The 21,459-nt window shown below is 44.8% G+C and overlaps 1 protein-coding gene across 2 annotated transcripts in view; it reads right to left on the reverse strand.

Moving 5' to 3' along the window:
- Positions 1-8,714: 8,714 nt before the first annotated feature.
- Positions 8,715-21,459, reverse strand: part of HROB (homologous recombination factor with OB-fold) — a 189,579-nt gene continuing 176,834 nt past the window's right edge. Inside the window, exon 10 of one of the 2 annotated variants that reach the window (XM_086923925.1) lies at positions 8,715-11,250. In XM_086923925.1, the coding sequence (XP_086780051.1) occupies positions 11,207-11,250 (44 nt within the window). In that variant the 3' untranslated portion in view covers positions 8,715-11,206. Of the gene's footprint in view, positions 11,251-11,394; positions 11,481-21,459 lie in introns of those variants that run through there. The other variant, XM_086923926.1, reaches the window with a different exon arrangement.

The raw sequence follows: 21,459 nt of genomic DNA on the forward strand, positions 1-21,459 counted from the left end.
CTTAAGGACCTCAGTGAGGAGGTTAGTCCTCACGGCCGCGACGGGGAGCTCAAGGCCCAAGGCCTTAGCAGCCCTCATCAACACCACACCATAACTAGCACCCTCCTCCGAAGCCACGGTAGGAGGAGAGACGAATCCAGTTTCTGGAGAGGTTTCCAGGCCACTGCCCTCCCCAAGGTCTCCTGTCCAGTCCATGTTAGACTGACACTCTCTTGTCAGATGGTCCTCAGACCCCTCCCCAATACTCCTCTTCCCCCATCTCCTGAGATTCAGGGTCATAAGTGAATGAGGACGGTTCATAGAAATGAAAATCTCCGAAAGGCGTCGAGAGCGGCGCCGATAGGCTTCGTACCGACGTCGGAACCGATTGAGAGGAGGCATCGGGGACGGCGCCGCCCGAGGACGACGTCGGAGGGGACACCACACGGACCGACGCCGGGGGGGTCGTAAGGTCCACCGGTGACAATCCATCGCCCGAGGAGGGCCCAGCGGTGCCCTGCGGCGCCGATGACGCCGGGACCGCTGCACCCTGCGGCGCCGGCCCCGAGGGCACCGGCTGTGTCGGGATCATGGAGCCCTGCGGCGCCGGGCCCGAAGGCGCTGACGGCGTCGAGGCCGAAGCACCCGACAGCGTCGGGGTCGTAGCCCCCGACCCACTAGGGCCCCCAGACGGGTTCGCTGGGCCCGAAGGCGCCGCGGAACCAGTCGGAGGAGAAAGGGACCTCATGGCCATGAGGAAACGCTCGATCTCCTCCGGCGTCGCATTCAGCCCAGGGACCGGGGGGTATGGAGCCGAACGCGGTGCCCGCGACTCTCGAGGAGCCGCGTGTGCGGTGTCACCCGAACCCCAGGCCGTGTCGCGCGAGCGTCGGGGGGAGTCAGAAGAGGGATGATGTCTCTTCGACTTCTTGTGTTTCTTACCTGACGACTTGGACATGGAGGAGTGGCGCCGACTCCCGGAGCTGTGACGGCTCCGTCCCCGCGACCTGTCCCTCGACCTCCCGTGGGACCGGGATCTCACACGGCGCGGGGCCGACTGGCGGATCTAGAGTCGCCTGCGGGACCGCTCCCGCCTGGCCTTCCTCGACAGGGCCCGACAGTCTGAGCAGGCCTCGTCGTCATGGTCGACGCCCAAACACATCAGGCACAAGCGGTGGGGATCCGTGACCGACATGGTACGGTCGCACTCGTCGCAATGCTTGAATCCGGGCATCCCTAACGGCACCGTCTGAGTCGTAAGACTTCGAAATTGGATCAAAAGATCACAAAAGTTTAGTCAAAAAGTGACTAGGGAACCGCTCTTTCCAGATCTGCGCTGCCTGGCGCGGAAAAAAGAAGAACTGACGTCAGCACGCGGAGGCGGCGTCTAAGTACTCCGACGACATCATCACGGCGCCCACGACGGACGCGGAGCCGCAGACGACGCCTACAGACGCGCAAGGGTACTGCTACGCAAACCTTTCCGGATCCAGTCTGACGCCTGGGGATATTCTAAGGTAAGGAATCTATCACTAACGTGTCTCTTTCAGATACTAAATATCTATAGGTATGAAGATTGACAATCTACACCAATTATGAGTTGTGATATATCATGTTGAGCTGTGATAACTAAAGTATGTACACAAGTGATATTCTTGTTTATGTACATCGTCATGAGGTCATAGTGTGTTGCCCCATCTCCAGCGTGCTTGATTAGAAGGCACTGATTATGTCGCCCCCAGCAAACGCTAAGTACCTTTTAGGTAGCAGATCTCAGTTTCCACATCGGTGATACATTTGTCTCTGTATTCACATTTTCTTTAGGATTACTTGTTCTGTAGGTCCAAATGGGACCTCTGGTGGGATAGTGGACTATTGTTATTTTGGTATATTGTTCTAGCCCTTTGTTTTAGCTTGTTATTTTAGTTTGTTCCCTAACTCCTTTCCCTTGTGTTCATCCCAGCACCAATGCGTTTTTCTTCTACCAGTGGCAGTGGTGTGGTGGATGCAGGGGAGAGAGAGCATGCTGCTACCACTAATGTGAAGGGCAGGACAGCGTTGCAGGTTTTGATGAGAATAAGTCTCTGTGCTGACCCCTCCCCTTCGGTAGGTAAAGGGAGGATGATGTAAATTCCCTTGCCACTCCTCTATCGCTGACCAGCACCATGCCCGCTTTTTCTTCAGCATGTTACTATGCCCGCACCATGGAGTTGCCTGAGCAGCCCCAAGCCAATGATGTCAGAAACAACAATCCTCCCCGGAAGTCTCCCCGTTGGTGGTTTGGCACAAAACACTGTGTGTATGTGAGTGGGGGGAGGAGGAGCTGAAGGTAAAAGCGTACATGACATAAGGCACACATAGTTAACTGCTCCAGTATTCAAAACAACATAGTTTGTACAATATGTTGTAGCAATTGAATGGTCTGTGATTATTGGCAAAGGCTTTTAGCTTGTTAGGAGTTTAAGGACCCTATTGTCTTGAGAATCCCAGATGGAGAAAGTGAAACCTGTGCCAGTCCCAAGAGACGTTTCTGGCTCGGGCCTGTTCCCCTTCTCAAATATCTCTCACCTATTCACCTTGAAAAGTGCTGGTTCCTCACCGACATCAGGTCAAGACCACCAGTGAATAGACAAGAGTTCACCAAGTAAAAAGTTGCCAGATGCAACATGCAAGCCCTTTTAGAGCAGTTTGCAAAAACTGTTTGCACCAGGCTCCCCTGTAAAGCTAAAGTAACAGCATCTTTTGGAGGCAAACCCCAATCAGTTAAGGAAGGAGAGCACAACAGATAAGCAAACCTATGCAGCTGCAGAATATCAGGGTGTATAACAGTTTTTAGGTTTCGCCTGTCGAAAGCTGCGCAAGCAGCGTTTCGCGCAGGCGAAATCTTATGTCAACAGTATGTGGCTTGTTCACCGCCCCTCTGTTCCATTGGCTAGCTCCATAAATGGAGGCTAGCCATTGGAACAGGGATCTGTCCGTCAAAACCGGAGCAGATTTGGGGGTGTTCCGGCGATTTTTAGGCATTCAGCCCCTTTGGTAACGTCATTGCGGTGGTGGGCGGTTCCTATTTTTTTTGGGAGGAAGGTTTGTTTTGGTCATTGCAGGCCGACCGCCGCAGGAAGAAGTCCTGGTGAGTGCTCCCCTCCCGCTGTCCGTGCCTTTCCCGTCCCCCCTCCCGCTGTACGTGCCTTTCCCGTCCCCCCTCCCGCTGTCCGTGCCTTTCCCACCCCCCCTCCCGCTGTCCGTGCTTTTCCCGTCCCCCTCCCGCTGTCCGTGCCTTTCCCGCGCCCCCCCCTCAAAGGCGTCTTTTTCCCCCTCACGCTGGCCACAGACTTGGGAAAGCACTGCGAGCAGCCCTGCAGCTGCACGGCTGTTTAATTCAACAAGGAGAGGTGTGGCGCCACGGCTAGGGCGACTGCCTCCGGAATCTGGGGATCACGGTTCGATCCCCGGGGCCGGCGGCAGATTAGCCCATCACCATGTGACTCTGGGCAATAGCTTGCTTAATCTTCCCAACGGCCCCCAGCGCCTAGAGACCCTTACGGGTGATTGTGCGCTTTAAAAAAATAAAATAAAAAATAAATAAATAAATAAAAAAAACAACAACAGAGTGTCTGTATTCAGACTCTGCAGTCCCACACACTCCCTCTCGATGCTGCTTAGAAAACGGGGCTTTCAGCGTTTGTTGCGCACACTTTTAAACTCCTTGGCAAAGTGTTGAGCAGCCGAATACTCTGACATCGGGCAAGCTAAATTAAGTGCCGTCTTGTTTTCTTTCACTCTGGCGCCAGTTGAATTATATAAGTCCAAGGATGAGCTGCTTTACACGATGGTTCCTAAGATGGAGTCACTCTGCACAAAGAAGAACTCTTCATTCTACTTTCTCCTTTCCACATTCAGGCTGCAGGTGGCAGCCTTCTCGGAAATGCAGTGATCCATTCCAGCCCGATGTAGAAAGGAAAAATTGCAAAACAGAGAGCGTGCACCGCCATATTGGAACGGCTTCTACTTCATTGTCTAACGAGGTACAGCCGCTATTCCCATTGTTGGCCAGAAGTGATGTTAAAGGCTATCCGTGTAGGGATGGGCTGTAATGGAGCCGGCGAGAAAGGGAGGTGTGCGGTTTAAAGGGGTGTAGGTGTGTGGTCTCATGTCTGCCAGACCAGCGCGCACTGAGTGGCCCTCAGCCCCGCGTCTCGGCACACGTGTATTTTGTAACCAGGTCTTTCCCAGGGCAGCTTGCACTGCCTCCAGTGCTGCCGGATTTTTATTCTACTTTGGCGGTAGTGCGCCCTGGGCTCTTCTCCCAGCCCGACCAGTGGCCCAGGCCCCCAGACCTAATTTCCACTGCAAGCCTGAATGGGAAGACCCGGTGGCTGGGCACGGCCTGCTGCGGAACTGAACGCGGGTGAGCCGGGGACAAAGGGGCCGGCGGCATCCTTATTTCCGGGTCCTGCCAACACCTCCCGGCAGTGTTTGCCAAGTCCCGGCCACCCAGCTGACTGATGGTCTCCACGGAGACACGAGGACAAGCCTGGGCGAGCGCACTGCACCCTCGAAACGAAAGAGAAGGTGCGATGCAAGGGCACGACCGCGGCTCAGCGGTGCTTTAACTGGAAACCGCTTCCACCTATGTATGAAGCGAGTCAGAAACTGAAGCAAGTTTGTTTTAGTTCCTTCTCTTCTCGAATATTCTCGCCGAGACCGCGATATATTAGTCCATCTCAGAATGTACTGGGGCCAAAGTCGTAGCTCCAAGGGGGTGGTGTTACACCCCTGCTAAAACATTTACTATGTAGTAAATAACTGGAGTACAAATGTTTTCTGTCGGGTATCGTGCGGTCTGTTGGATTTCACCTGGAACTTTTGCATGCTCAAAGTGACACAAACACACTATTGTATGTCTGAGTACATAGTGTGCCCCTAACAATCCGCACTCCTCTCTTTCCACTGTCCCTTAAGGCCCCCTCTTACTTCTCGTGTGATGTAACAAGTTGGTCACCGTTATTATTGGGAAAGTTGAAGCTCACCCCCTAGTCATACAGACGCCCCTGCTGCCGGCCCTGCATTTTGCATTTACCGTGTGTGTGCATTTGCATTGCTCATGCCTATTCTGTGGCAAACACATTTGCCCACCTGCGCGCGATGTACTTTTCTTTCGAGCGGAGGTTGCAGGGTTCAGAGTGCGATTTTCTACCTGTGCTGGATCTGTTTCTGAGAGGGGAGCGGAGACTGAAGCTGAACATTTGGTAAATGCTTTGCACAGATGCATGCTCCGGTCCTTGGCTCGGAAGTAAGCTGTCACGTTTTATGAATGGATGTTTCCAGTACCAAGCCAAAAGGGGGTGCTGCAAGAGCAGTGCTGGCTGGTGCTACAGCTCAAATCACCTTAGGGTACTTTTTAGATCTGTGGTTCTTCAGGTTTTGCCAACTATGTCTGAGATACATCTACAGTTCTCTTGATGTATTGGTACTGACTCTGGACACATCAACCAACCCAACTCCACTGTGTCATCAGGCAGACAGTCCCTCCATTTGGACAAGTCTGGGCAGGTGTGAAGCTCCTATTTCTCTCATACTGAAAGTGAAAATGCTGGTTCAAAGTTTGTTTCGGCTTCCACAAAGTCACGAGTCGGATGACTCATCGGCATTGCCACGTAGGCTTTGAATATTGTCTTGTGTTTTACGGTTTCTGGGCGTATCATTATAAGCTCTATTTGTTTAGCGACTTTGGAAATTACATTTTTGTTAGGTACTTTTAGAGGCACTGGCACAAATTATAGCAGTAGCTGGTGAGGGAGTGCAGAGTGACTAGGGAGTGCCGAGTGACTAGGGAGTGCAGAGTGCTAGGGAGTGAAGAGTGACTAGGGAGTGCTGTGGAATGCTAGGGACTGCAGAGTGACTGCAGAGATTAAGCTAACGCAATGTAAATGACAATGCCATTTATTTATCTGTTTTCAAAACCAACACATAAATATAAATACAAATTTTGTCATTTACAATGCCACTAGCTTTAACTTTTCCAAAGGCGAAACCATTGCATTGTAAATGCTTGTTTTTATTTTCTCCAGACTGCTGGAATGCCTATACTTTTAAGGATTTTAAGATCGTTTTTATCAGCGGCAGTTCTTCCCTAAGGAACGGTGGAGCGTCGTCTCCCCACCACCACACACTCATTCAGAAAGAGTGAAAAAATAAAAGGGCAATAAATGATTTTATTACCATTTTATTTTTGTACTCTCTGCTGAACTAAGTGTGGTGACGGGGCCAGTGTGTCATTTCTGCTGATTGGCAACAACGAGGAGAAGCCACTTCGGTTTTAAGTGCGCAGGTAGGTTTGGCTGGATGTCTCACTAAGGCCAGCCTCATATGCGCAATTCAAACCGCTTGGAGAGCAGGCACATGCCTCCAGTGCTTTTCGGCAGCCTGCACCAGCCAATCAAGACACTTCACTCATGCTGCTTCACAGCATCTAGAATGGATAAGGTAGTTGGTTGTGTGACCTCACCTCACACTCGGAGTCTGGAGCAAGGGACTGGACAGCATTGAGAACGTGCAGAGGATAAGGTAAGTATTTTTTTCACCTTTCTTAGATGTTTATTTGAATGTAATTCTTTAATGTATAAGTGTTTTAATCTATGTAGAGCCCCACTGTATTTTTATGTCACCACCCGCCCCTGGTATTCATATTCCTACACCAAGTTTGACTTGCACCGTATTTAGCATCCTATTCCACCGCCATCACCTTTGGCTGACTGAACAGGTTCTGGGATTCCACTCCAGTCCTGCATTTGCAGCTTCTAAACACAATCTTAAGAATGCTGGACCCTGCATTGCTATTTGAAGATGCCACAGACAGGAGACCTCATCTCTTCGGTAGCAGGGATCAGAAGCTCTGGGCTTCTTCGTATTGAAGTATTCTTGTTAACATAAAATGAGAGATAAATATATTTGTACTTCGGTGTATAAGAAAATAAAGCTTTACAAAATTGAAAGATAGGAAACAGTGAACAAATCAGTAACAGTAAAGAAAGTTAACTGTCAAAATTCATTACCCTTTTTTGAATTAAACATGGTACCAGATACAATGAACTGAAGTTAAGTAGCTTTTTTCTTCAAGATCGCTGCAGATTCCTCGCCATAAGAATGAGTTCCAAAGCATGACCATCCTAGAGGTGGGCAAGGTTGTGCTGGTTAACCAAGAACTCATGCAGCACAACTCTGGCGTAATACTCGTTATTGTGAGGCTGTAATGTCATGTCCAAACCAAATACATTTAGTACATTTAGATTCACTGCAAAAGCCCAGGTCCCAGAAGCCACATGTTCAAATATTTGATCAGGACTGCTTCAGACCAACTCCGGTTTGTTTTTGTTTCATTGTTCAAAGTTTTAGAGGACTAGATAATGCTGCATGATTGTATGCAAACTGCTCTATTAACAATTACAAAGAATGTGGCACATTATAGGCCCATACCTTTTTTGAAAACGAACATGGAAATCCTTCCAAAAACACTTGTAAATCTGTCCGGTGTGACACAAATACTAGGTGGCTACAACTGAGACTAGTATTATTTGAGAACACGGTGGCAGTGATTATATTTGTATGATATTATATTCAGATGACTATTATGACAGGTAATGCAGAGGTTCAAAAGAATTGCTGGCAGAGATATGTACTGAAGCAGAAAAGGCCATATCACCATGTCATCATTTGAAAAATATTCACTGAGGAAATATATTTTGTAAACATTTTAATAATTTTCCTGTATAGTTTATGGCTAATTTGAATGTTCTAGACCTGTCAATTGACAATAATTTAGCATATTTAAATTTAACCTTTGGCATGGTTAGGTTTGTCCACTACCAGAGTATATATCTGATTCAATAATTGAGCCCCCTTGCTTAGTTAGTTGCACAAAAACCACAAATTAATGACTTCCTTTTTTTGTTTGTTTTTTAAATGTTTTTTTTTTTTTGTCCTCATTTGCCATTACCCCCGTGTGAGGCAACCACCGACCACCACTGTGTGTCTATGGCCAACGATCAACAGATTGGCACTCAGACCGAGACACAGATGTCTTTCTCTCTTTTTGTGAAGAAGAAACTAATAGGTTATTTAATTGAAGTGTTTCTGTTTGCAATGCTGAAAACATTTATACGTCCGGAGAAAATTAACTACTTGAGAAACGGAACTGTGATATTTGCTCCACATGAAAACTTTAGATGACCTTTAACTGGGGAAATATCAGGACATATACATATCCTTTGTCTCTGGGAAATTGTAATGGGACACATGGAGGGTAAAGTATAAAGGAATTATAATAATAAGTACAATGCCTAAGGAATTTTAACTTGGTTCCAACATTTAAAACAAGTGTACAGTGGCTATTAATGGTAGAAAAGCCTGACGCTGTTCTTGTGAAAAAATGTGCGTGCTTAAAATGTGTATATTGTATGTGAAATCTACAAATGTAATATTGGTTCAAAAGGGGGAGTGGTATGAAAATGTAAAGCTTGTGGGATCGCAGGTGCAGCCTTCACCTTTAAGCTTGGTCTGTCAATGGAAAGTAAGGTAGGAATGAAAGAGGTTTTTACCTAGAATTATTCACATTAAGTAAGTCTAACAGGGGAGGTTTAAGGATCTCAGAGTTAACTACCTTTTACATGCTGAAGCATCATTGTGGGGGAAATCCCACAATAAAAAAACAAGTAAGGAAGCTCAATAGTAGCAGAGATCTTTAAAGTGAAACTATATTTGCCTGAAAATACTGCACATGCTTTTGAGTTTTTAAAAGTAACATTCATCTAGAAACAGTGAAGAAATGAGAAAGCAGATATTGGGTAAACTATTTCAGTCAATTGGTGGATGGGTAAAAACTGGGGTGGCCCAATATTATAGATTGATTTGGAATTATTTGGTTTCACCTGTAGTCATTACTAGAGTAATTATATGGAGTGTTCTGAAATAAAGGACGATTAAGATCAGAGAACAACGGGCAGAGGGTTTTAATGTAGCTCATAAAAGAGAAAACTGAGCACAAATTAGTTTACCCTACAAAAGGAAAACATTTCAGTCTTGCATATGCACATCCTAATTGTGTGCATAATAGTTAACAGTTGCAATAGCAAGCAGCTGTTTATGTGCGTGTTGTGAATGTGGTGAGTTTCAAGCCACAGGTTAAAAACGTGATTTACATGTACAATACTTTCACGCTGTCTTCAGGTTTGAAAATATGGGTGGACTGATATGGTGCCTTCAATAAAATATTATAAAGATGGGAAAATCAAGGATGAACTCCGTGGTAAAAGAGTGGATTACAGATTTAGAGCTAATTCTAGATACAAGCAAATGGATGGGAAAAAAACACACGAAATTAGGGAAGTATGAAGAGGTTTCTGTTTAAAACGTCTTCTAGGACTGAAAGTGTTGAGTATGTAGCCCTTTTCAGTTTTTTAAAATCAGTCTGATTCCCTTGTATTTCATTATTGTGTTTATGCCTGTATAGGCAAATTAATTTATGGACATAAATCATTTAAGTGAAAGTTTGTCAGAGGACGTAAGGGAATTGCTTTCTCTTTCTGCTGTGCCTCACAGAGGCGTAGGAATTTCTGATCCTCAATCCATCTCTGATCGACAAGGCTTCCACAGACCAGAGAATTGTACTATCCACTTTGCGACTCCATCTCCCACTCTTTTACATAATGCTCCTCCCAGTAGCTTTCCAAAAGCAACTTAATCAGAGTATCGCCGCCTTCCCCAAACACACAGGCGCAACCCCCACATATCTGAAATTCCTCTAGACAATCTAATCCAGCATCTCACACCTTTGTGCATTTGTAATAGCTATCAACTAGCAGCTGACAGTTCAGATTCTAATACAATAAAAAGTAATACAAAGCTTACAATATAAAGCAAAATAATGTTTTAATCTGCAAGCCCTGCGCACTTTTTGTGTCAGTGTTGCATTTCAGAAATCATACAAATTTCAGATCTTCTTCCCCAGAACTCAGTTGCCATTTTTAACATAACCATTGCTAGAATGGAAGCCAAATACTTTGCAGAGGTGGGGTGACCACACTATTGAAAGTCTATTGGAGATTTTGTAAGCTGCTCATCAACAAATGACACAGTTGAAACATGTAATTGCAGTTGCATGAAACCAGGGCAAAACATCAATCTTCCAACCGAAGGAGATTCTCTTCTGTAATGCAAGCTCCACAACTGCACATATATTCCAGAGTCTATGTAATGAAATGTACACAATCATCAGCCAAAAATGTGAATGATGGATATTGGCTGAACAATACTCAGACGGTGCAAGTTCATCTCCTTGATGAAAAAGCACAATCAAATCTCCAGTACAAGTCTTGCCTTCCTCTGAGGAAATCTCTATAGATTAGTGCCTTATACAAAAAGAAGCTGCACCATCTTGAGGCAGGGTTTGTTGAATTCAAGCTCTGAATTACTGAATCTCTCATAATAACTGTAAGTGCTCATAGTACGTTCATTGTGCCAAAGGGTGCATTTTTTCAGTTCCTTTGGAGTATTATTTACAGGCAGCACATGAAAGCCTGTTTAGATGTTCTGTGGGGAAACGAATGTGAATACAGATTTTTGCAACCTCTTGGGACAATCAATTGTACACTTTATACAGCAGAATAAAAAAAATGAAATGTAGCTGCCCATCAATGGGCGGCCTAAGTAGTGGAAAGTTCTCTTAGGTCAAACGAAGTATGTGCGCCTGAAGCAAAAACAAGTGTTTTTATAGAAGGGACAGGTTAGTGTCAAAACATTTTCTATGAGTTACTGGACTGTCTTCATGTATCTCTGGTTGGAATTCCATTGGGTGTCAGTTCTAACCTAGATGACCTCCATCGACCAGGAGTGGTGATGGACAGCAGTCCCCACCACGACAGGAAGTGATGACGTGAGCACTTTGGCCTGAAATGTTTATTGCAGCCTCATTATCTACAGGACGTATATGAAATATTCCTGGATGTTATCATGGGGCCGATATCTCAATTTGGGGAGGATTTCTTTGTTTCGAAGCAACAACATTGCACTTGGGTTTTTAGCTTTTCAATATCTATCCAAGAAAGAACTCCAGCTAAGTGATGAATGCACTTCAGGTATTGCACAATTCAATATGTTCAATAAGCAGAATTCTTATTTTCCCCCATCAGCAGCTCTGTGATGTAACCGATGACTGGCCCCCTCCAAAAAGTTAATCTTCTGGGAGTTCTCCCATGAGGCTGTCCAAGTCGTCATCTGCAGAGAAATCAAACAAGGATGTTACTTGCTAAATAAGGAATGTTATTCTTCAAGGTATTTTGAAAGAAGCTGTACCTATTGTCTCAAACTGCATAAGCGAATAGTTTGTTGTGTTTACAGGGGCTGAAGATCCTCAAACGTCATGGGAGTCTTGTGCTGGACAGCAGCACTTTAAGAGTTGTGGCAAAATGACATTTTATCTCATGCAGAGTTCCAATTATTATGTCCTGTAAGGAGTCACAAAGTACAAAACTAGAAAGGTAATATATTTACAGAAAAGTATACTTCTATGTCACTCTGCCTCTACATATATTCTTATTCTCTTTTCAAGGTCCTGGTTTGTTTGTTATTAGTTTAAAATTAGGTCTGTGAATCACACCTGGGCATCCCTGCCATGCAAGTCTAGCTTAATTCGGACTCGTTTTCATAACTAACCAGAACTGAGGGCTAAGGCGTCTGCAGCTGTCAAAGAAGACTACCAAATATAATCCCACGTCACAAAACGATCCAAAAGTCCAGGTTCCAGCGTTTTTGAATTTATCATCCCAGTATTTGGGCTCCAAGAGTGTGGAGCCATCTCTTTTCCAGACCTCTAGAATGAATTCAATAATATGTACGGTCACAACCACAGAAGAATATAATGACAGAGGAGTGTATGGTATACCAATCACATATGAGTTCTGGATCATTGATGTTTAAGTCGTTAATTCATTTGGCAAGGTTAGCTTCTTAACCTTATTTGAAATGACATTAGATACCCTCCTCATCATATTGTGTTGTAATTGCATTTATATAGCACCTACTACCCCTGATGAGGCGTCGAAGTGCTTTTTCAGCGAGTAGCATGCTACTCTGGAACCCATAAAGGATTGGTGTTGAATTAGTATAGTGTAATATGAAAGTAATTTAAGTGGTGGATAGATTAGTCAGTTATTGGATTCGGAAGGATAGAAGAGGAAAAAAGGTTTGTATTTATATAGCGTATGTTACCCCTGATGGAGTGTTGAAGAACTGTTATGGGGGAGTAGCACCCTATCCGGAAACCCATAAAGGATTAGTGGTGAATTAGTATGGTGAAATATGAAAGCAATTTGAGTGGTGGATATTAGTTTGTTATTTGTAGTGAGAAGGATAGCGGAGGGCTAGAAGGGGAAAAAAGGTTTGCATTCATGTAGCACCTGTTACCCCTGATGGGGTTTGAAGCGCTTTTCTGGCGAGTAGCACGCCACTCTGGAACCCGTAAAAGATTAGTGTTGAAAATTAATATTGTGAAATATGAAGTAATTTGAGTGGTGGATAGGTTAGTCAGTTATTTGGATTGAGAAGGGTAGGGGAGGGGTAGAAAAGGGAAAAAGGTTTGCATTTAGATAGCACTTGTAACCCTGATGGGGTATTGAAGCGCTTTATTGGCGAGTAGCATGCTACTCTGGCAACCATAAAGGATTAGTGGTGAATTAGTATAGTGGAATATGAAATTTGAGAAGGGAACAGGTTATCTGTTATTTTGACTGAAAAGGATAGTGGAGGGATAGAAGAGCGAAGGATTTAGATTTTTCTTTTTTTAGGTCATAGGAGTAAGAGGAGGCTTTTGGATGAATAAAAAGAGGTTGTGGAGGGGAAGAGTCAGAAGGAAGAGTTTAGAAAGGTTTGTTTGGGGGGGGATTGGTATATATTGTAAAAGAGGTATCAGATGATGCAAGGACAAGGAGGGGTGGGGGAGAGTCTAGAAAGGGTTATTTTGGGGATCATAGTAGTGGTATGGGTTTTGGGATAAATGAGAGAGTGGATCTAGAGAATATATTGATAGATGTATAGGGTCAGAAAAAGGGTAGTGCATTTGAAAGAGTAGTAGAAAGAAGTTGGAGATGAGCCAAAGTTGGGCTAGAAGATATATTGAGAGAAGTATAGGCTGAGAAATAAGGTAGTGCATTGGAAATGCTAAATTAGAAGAAAGTGATAAATATATAGATCCAGAAGTACATTGAAAGTATATAGATGCATAAAGGAGGTAAGTATATGTAGATTATATTGATAGAGGTACAGGATGAGAAATAAGGTAGTGCATTGGATACACTTTTTCAGGAGAAAAGTAACAAACACACAGACCCAACTATATGGAAGGTAAATAGATGTACAATGGAAGCAAGTACATGTAGACCAAAGATCCACCATGTAGACCAAAGATCCACCAGATAAACTCCGGTTTTCAAGTGTCACTGTAATTGTTATTTTTTAAACAATTATTCTACATGCTTATACAAAGCAATAACCAAAGATCGGTACATGTCCATAGTGAAAATCAATGTTTATATACAGAGGGATATGCTGTGAATTTCTGTTTGCGTATGGTGCTTATGTGGGGAAGAGCCAATTCTGGAGTAGTTTTCTGAAGATAAGGTGGCTGTCCATGGATCTTATGTTGTACTCATGGTCTGAAATATAATCCCCCTTAGATGGGGATTCTATTCAAGCAAGAAATAGAAACTTCTAAAGGGAAGGACCAGTAGACTCTGGTGGACCCAAGTCTTAGCCAAAGCAATTAGTGGAATCAATGGAAAAAGCTCTGGGGAGAGGCACAATCCTACAGGCAGGACTTCCTGGATCACTCACTTTTTCCTTTTCTAGGGGAAGGGGAAGGGCAGTGGCGGCTCCTCTATGGGGGCGTTTGGGTGCGGCCTCCCTGCTTTCTCGCCGTGCGAGAAGGCAGAAAAGGGCTCGACTGGGCGGTCGGTCCTTTAGATTCCTTGTCCCCCAGCTATGGAACTCCCTACCGTTGTCCTTGCGGACCACATCGAATCAGCTTGCCTTTAGGAAAGGCTTAAAAACTTGGCTGTTTTCTGGTTAGAGCGTTTCTCTTTTTCTTGGTTTCTGTCTTTTTTTTACTGTTATGTTTTCCAGTTCTTTCCTAAGGTCTGGAGCACAAAGCGCCGGGACACTCCTTTGGAGTAGCCGTTGCGCTATAAAAGTCCCATATAACATAACATAACAACAGAAACAAATAGTAGTTATTACCGTAGTAACTACCATTTGTTTCTGCCTTCTCGCACGGCGAGAAAGCAGAAGTTCCTGGTTGAGAGTGGGCGGTGTTACTCGAGGGCAGTGGGGAGTGGCTTGCCCACTCTTGTTAATACTGTCTGTTCGGGCAGCCTGAGGACGCCCAAACAGACAGTATTAACAAGAGTGGGCAAGCCACTCCCCACTGCCCTCGAGTAACACCGCCCACTCTCCCTGTTCTCTCTGTATGCTGCAGCATACAGAGAGAAAATGACGCTGGTGAGGCAGCGGCCGCACCAATCAACAATGTAGCGGTGGAGGGGAGGGAGGCTGCCTGCAGCCTTCCTGATGACATGACGTGAGTGACGCGCCCTGCAGGAATTCAAACGCAGCGACGGCGGGAGTCTGCAGTCTCGGGACTTAAGAAAAGGGGGAAGCCAAGGTAAGTTTTACTTTTATTATTTATCCCACCTACCCCCCCAACCCCCATGCTGGGACAACCCCATTTTCACCACCCCACCCGTAATGCCGGCCGCGACTGACACCAAGTATTATAGATAGATATGGAACGGCGGAGGTGAGTGCATGCAGTATGATATATTTTAAAAAACGACATTCTCCCTGCACGGACAATACAGGACAGGGCTACTTTATGGACCCTGCAGGCTATTAAAATTGTATTCTGAGGCTCCTAAGAGACGTGTCCAGATGCAATTAAAATAAGCACCACTGTCAAGGAGTGGAGTTAATGCAGCGTGCTTTTCGGCATTCTGAAAGGTATAATCCGTCTGAGCTATTCAGTGAATGACGACCAATGAAAACCCCCCAAATAGATTACACAGTTTACAAACATGCATCAATCGTCGCTGACATCTTAGCAATGAACGCAGACCCTTAGACCAGTGAAATGTGTGTAAAATATGAGGATTGTGCTACCAACGTCAGCGTATGGGGTTTCTCATATAGAATGGCCACATTTTCACAGTTCTGAATTTGATGCCGGTCATTGTGCACGATTTGCAGTGAGTGATGTGTCAGCAGAAAGTGTAGCTACAGAGCAGCATTTCCTATTGAATATAGACAAACTGGATCCCGTCACGAAGCTGATCACTAATCAAAACATTGGGAATTGACTGAATATTATCCTTGGTTGTAATTGCTTGTGATGCATAAAGTTTGTTCTCTGTATATCGCTCAAGTGTCCGTGCTTTGCTTATGTACATCGATTCAGAAAAGGGGGTGGTGATGAACGGAGTGTCTGAATTAAGCAGACCACTCTTACCCAGTCCAAAGATCAGGGCTTGATCCATCACCGTTATTTATCTCACTGCACCATCCCAGCTCAGAACCTGGCTATATGCAAATCAGTCTGTCCCTGGCCCAGTGCATCATGGGAACAGGGCAGACTAAACTACCAAGCCAATTCTTCACCAGAAAGGAGACAAGCTACCGGGGACCGGTTTCTGGTATTTCAGCCTTCTTCGGCCAGGCTTGCTTGAATCCTGATGGTGCAGTGAGAAAGGGACTCATGTCTGAATATACCCTGCCACACCTATAGTGGCCAAAAACGATTCAGAAAAGGGGGTGGTGATGAACAGAGTGTCTGAATTAAGCAGACCACTCTTACCCAGTCCAAAGATCAGGGCTTGATCCATCAATGTTATTTATCTCACTGCACCATCCCAGCTCAGAACCTGGCTATATGCAAATCAGTCTGTCCCTGGCCCAGTGCATCATGGGAACAGGGCAGACTAAACTACCAAGTCAATTCTTCACCAGAAAGGAGACAAGCTACCGGGGACCGGTTTCTGGCATTTCAGCCGTCTTCGGCCCGGCTTGCTTGAATCCTGATGGTGCAGTGAGAAAGGGACCACCCCCTTTTCTGAATCATTTTTGTCCACCATAAGCGTGGAAGGGTATACTCAGATGTGAGTCCCTAGCTCATTGCACCATCAGGATTCAAGCAAGCCGGGCCGAAGACGGCTGAAATGCCAGAAACCGGTCCCCGGTAGCTTGTTTCCTTCCCAGTATAAGAATTGGCTTGGTAGTTTGGTCTGCCCTGTTCCCATGATGCACTGGGCCAGGGTCAGACTAATTTGCATACAGCCAAGTTCTGAGCTGGGATGGTGCAGTGAGCTAAAAAACGGTGATGGATCAAGCCCTGATCTTTGGACTGGGTAAGAGTGGTCTTCTTAATTCAGACACTCTGTTCATCACCACCCCCTTTTCTGAATCATTTTTGTCCACCATAAGCGTGGAAGGGTATACTCAGATGTGAGTCCCTAGCTCATTGCACCATCAGGATTCAAGCAAGCCGGGCCGAAGACGGCTGAAATGCCAGAAACCGGTCCCCGGTAGCTTGTTTCCTTCCCAGTATAAGAATTGGCTTGGTAGTTTGGTCTGCCCTGTTCCCAACATGCACTGGGCCAGGGTCAGACTAATTTGCATATAGCCAAGTTCTGAGCTGGGATGGTGCAGTGAGCTAAAAAACGGTGATGGATCAAGCCCTGATCTTTGGACTGGGTAAGAGTGGTCTGCTTAATTCAGACCCTCTGTTCATCACCACCCCCTTTTCTGAATCATTTTTGTCCACCATAAGCGTGGAAGGGTATACTCAGATGTGAGTCCCTAGCTCATTGCACCATCAGGATTCAAGCAAGCCGGGCCGAAGACGGCTGAAATGCCAGAAACCGGTCCCCGGTAGCTTGTTTCCTTCCCAGTATAAGAATTGGCTTGGTAGTTTGGTCTGCCCTGTTCCCATGATGCACTGGGCCAGGGTCAGACTAATTTGCATATAGCCAAGTTCTGAGCTGGGATGGTGCAGTGAGCTAAAAAACGGTGATGGATCAAGCCCTGATCTTTGGACTGGGTAAGAGTGGTCTGCTTAATTCAGACACTCTGTTCATCACCACCCCCTTTTCTGAATCTTGCTTATGTACATCAGCACGCATTGGAAAAGCGCTCCATGTGCAGGAAAAAATAAGTATGTACATATTGTGCTCATTTCAAAACACAAGGCAGCTGTGCATGGTATAGCCGTAACCTATATCAACAAATTAATAGCAGCTATTGTGCACCGTACAAGAAAACTCACAGAAAGCTACATAAGCCACATCTTTACATAGCGAGGCACGACTCAGCCTTTGTAACAGAATCTTCCTGGCAGCTGCCGCATTTTCAATGTAAATGAGTGTGTGCCAAATATAAAAAAAAGCTCAACTTTCACCAAAAATAGGAACCAAAAATGTGTTCATAATAAGCGCAGTAAAAGTCTTCTGGGCAGCAGAGATGCAGAAAGTTCGTTTTTAAAGGGCTGTGACTTGTTAACTCTCCCAGTGTTTTTAATTTACTATCTACGACCGCGTCAGCGCAGACTCCCTGATCACACGTTTCTGTTTTTGCCCAGGATGTATCTTTTTTCTGCCATTTGGGGTGAATCTCTCCATTTATATATTTCCTTTATCATTTATGTAGGGAAAGCAGGTGGGTAGAGCGTTCAGTGTGCATTCGAAGGGTGTCTGTTCAGTGCAGGGTCACACAGAGTCATCAGTGCCTCAAGCATGAACAGACACTATCAGGCTATGGAACGGTACAATAGGTGTGCGTCGCCCTAACACTTTTAAATGTCACCAGCCGCCACTGGGGAAGGGCCAGGCAAACGGAACCTGGCACTTAGCCTTCAGATCAAGGCATATATCCTGATCCAAAGAAACTTTCTTGATGCCCCTCTATCTCTTACAACAGCAAGGAAGTGCTTTTAGATTAAAGGTGTTGTAAAACCTGTAGTCAGCCCAATTTTAGGGCTGCTAAATGACACGTAGTGTTCACAAGTAAATGAAAATCTGGACAAAGCATACGCTTGAAACACTGAAGCACTGCACTTAAAATTAAGAGTCACACGCAGGTTTTTCGCCTATTACTCGTCGACTTTATGCTTGTCTTTGAACAAGTTTAGAGTCCTGCTGACTGCCTTTTGGCAAGGTTCACTCTATATAAATAGCGCATACACAAATACATATATAAATGGAACTGATTGACTTGGGTTAATTTAGGGTAACTCTTAAAGAAGATTGCATGTTCCAAACTAGGAAACCTTCACATCAAAACTTTTTAATTACTTTTCATCATAATAACAATACCTAATCACCTATGCTACAACTTGGATCACTGTTTGTTTGATCGTTGACACATCGGCTGATTCACCAAGCCATTTCACTTGTAAGGTTAGTATAAATGTCATGCTGCTAGACTTTCATTAAAAGTGAGAACGAATTCATAAATCCTGCTACTCCTGTGTATTACTAAACCACAACAGAGTAATATCATGCAGCAGCAAATCCCTTCCAAGGGGTGTGGAGTTGAGGTTTTAAGATGTATTCAGCTTTGAACATTTGTGACTGCTCACGTACACATGTGTTTGTCAACATTCACAAACACCTCTCCGAGTCTTACCCACCCTGGAAAGGGTCAGAGGATTAATTCAGTAAAGGGCTGCACTAAACCTCTTTCCATTGTGTGAAGAGGAAAGAAGCTGTAAATTGGGGCACTGTTGAGACTGATTTGATAATGACTTGCAAGTGATAGCTTTCGGCTGCTTTTATACATTTTAAACAGACATCGTCATTTGAGGCTACAATATATGAAATTGTACCCTCTCTAGCAAGGAAACTATACCTGCAGTTTAGGTATGGCTGCCTACTTCTAAATAATTTTAAAGGCCAATGGTGCAAAGTAAGAGACAGGGTTGAAGGAAATTGTGCCTGTGGCCAAGGGGTACTTGAGTCACTTGTGCACGCTCTTTTTTTTGGCCCCGTGTGCAATCATATGGATAGCCCCACAATGAAGAAATCTGGGAGTAAGTAAGTACAAGGAGGTGTATAGAATATTGTAGACAAATGCATCTCGTATGATCGTATTTTGTACAGCCAAGTTCCTAATGGCTATGTGGATCAGGCGTACTAAGTATTCCCCCCACAGTTCTTAGGCTGTGCCGTACTGTTTGGTACCTGCTAAAGCTGCATAGTGGGCTTCGTACAATTTTATGTGACCATTGGTCTTTTAATATCCTTTAAGATATTTAATAAGTTTTATTGTTTTTATAGTATTTTATGAAGACATTTTCCTGTACAAATAATGATGTAATTCTTACCGCTCCACTATGCTGCTATTGTAATGAACTTTTCTGGGACAAATAATGATGTAATTCGTATCGCTCTACTGTGCTCTGACTGCAGAGTGTGCGCTACGATCTCTGAAATATTTGGCTTTAAAATACTCTGATTGCACTAGCTTCTTTGCACTAAAGCTTGTTTTGCACAACATACGGCTGAGAACTGTGACACTCACCGCATTTAGCCTGCCTGCCCCGGTCCACCCCAGCTGTGTGCCATTTGCGTGGAGGGCGGAGCAGAGAGTCTGTCATTTCCGGTCTAGTGGGCAGAGGCACTCCTTCCGCCTAAATCTCCCCCCTACTTAAACCAATGTGCCCGGACCACGCAGCGGACGCACCGCTGGCGAGCCAAAGGCGCACCAAAGGCAAGCCCGAGTGCACCCATCTGGGACCAGGGGCCAGAAACCATGGCTCTAAGGGGACTTTAGAGAGGATCAAGTACTCCAAAGAGGTACTATTAAAACTGAATAAACCCATTAGCACTACATGTAGACATAAAATACAGGAAGACAACATGGCACTAACATGCAGGCACTGCAATGCAATATTTAGCTGCAAAACACATACCACTAGGGAGTCAAAAACACAATTGGCACTATTAAACTGCAGATCTATGGCTAAGCACAAGCATGAGATACACGACCTACTAAGGGAGAAATCATTGGACGCCTTGTTCCTGACTATAACATGGCTTAATGAAAACAACACCAGATGTGATAGATGCCATCCCAAACGGCTACCGCCTAGTCAGGCAAGATAGGATAGGCCAAAGAGGAGGGAAAATTGTCATAATCCATAAAGATGAGATAAAATGTGAGGTCCAACAAACTGATCTAGACAGCTGTGAGGCATTCTTCTTCACGCTATCAATTGCAAAAGGAAACACCGTCGCTGGTTTCCTTATCTACCGCCCACACGGCCAAATAAAGTTTGTGACAAGTCTGGAGGATAAAGTAGTTCATCCAGCACTGAGATACAACACATTTTTGGTATTGGGGGACCTAAATATACATTATGATACAGAAAACAAAGAGATAAATGCAATCTGCAAGGACCTTCTCGCACTAAATATGATACAAAAAGTGGAGTCACAAACGCATCAAGGGGGCCACATTTTAGACCCTATATTTGCAAATTGCACTGAGATTGAAATAGGAGCGCCATGGCCAGTTCCGTGATCAGATTACTATTTAGTCCCTTTTACTATTCCATCTCAGAGGAGGAAGACGTAATATCACAGCGAAGCAATAACTACCAGAAAGTGGGAAAACATTTTAACTCCACCTCATTTTCAAGAGCCCTTGAGGAACAGAAGCCAGTGATGGACATAGCTAATGACCAGATAGAGGCTTGGATCACTGATGCTCTAGATGAAGTTGCACCCTGGAGCACAAGAATACCAAGGATACCTAAGGTAACAGCCCCTTGGTACAATGATGAACTAAGGAAGGCTAGGAAAATATGAAAAAATCAGAACGAACCTGGAGAAAAAATTTCTGTAACAAATCCAAGGAAGATTAGAAAAAGGAACTGAAAGCCTATCACTCACTGCTTAAGAAAACTAGATGTGAATTTTATACAGATAAAATAGACAAAGCGAACAACTCAAATGAAGAAATGTTCGTAATTCTAAAATCTCTCAAAATCCAAGAGAAGATAGCAGACAATCCAAACACAAAAGAGTTCTGCATTGAGATAGCAGAAATCTTTACTAACAAAGTATCTAACATATACGAGACCTTTCCTACAGCGGCGCGGCTGTGTACTACCCCTCTCGGTGCTAAGACGGCGAACTCGGTAACAGTAATACTGGAGAATTTTACAACACAGGAAGGTGTGGAACTAAAAACCACAATAAAAGGAATAAAATCCGGCTCTCCCAGAGACCCGGCATGACCAGAGAAAATGATGGAGAGGATGGCTACAATCCTACCATACATCGCAGATCTCATTCTCCGTTCCTTCCAGACGGGAATAGTCCCTAAGAAATGGAAGCAGGCCATTGTCAGACCACTCACGAAAAAACCCTCACTACACTACAC

Source organism: Lissotriton vulgaris, chromosome 5 (genome assembly GCF_964263255.1).
Source record: "Lissotriton vulgaris chromosome 5, aLisVul1.2, whole genome shotgun sequence".
Lineage (NCBI taxonomy): Eukaryota > Metazoa > Chordata > Amphibia > Caudata > Salamandridae > Lissotriton > Lissotriton vulgaris.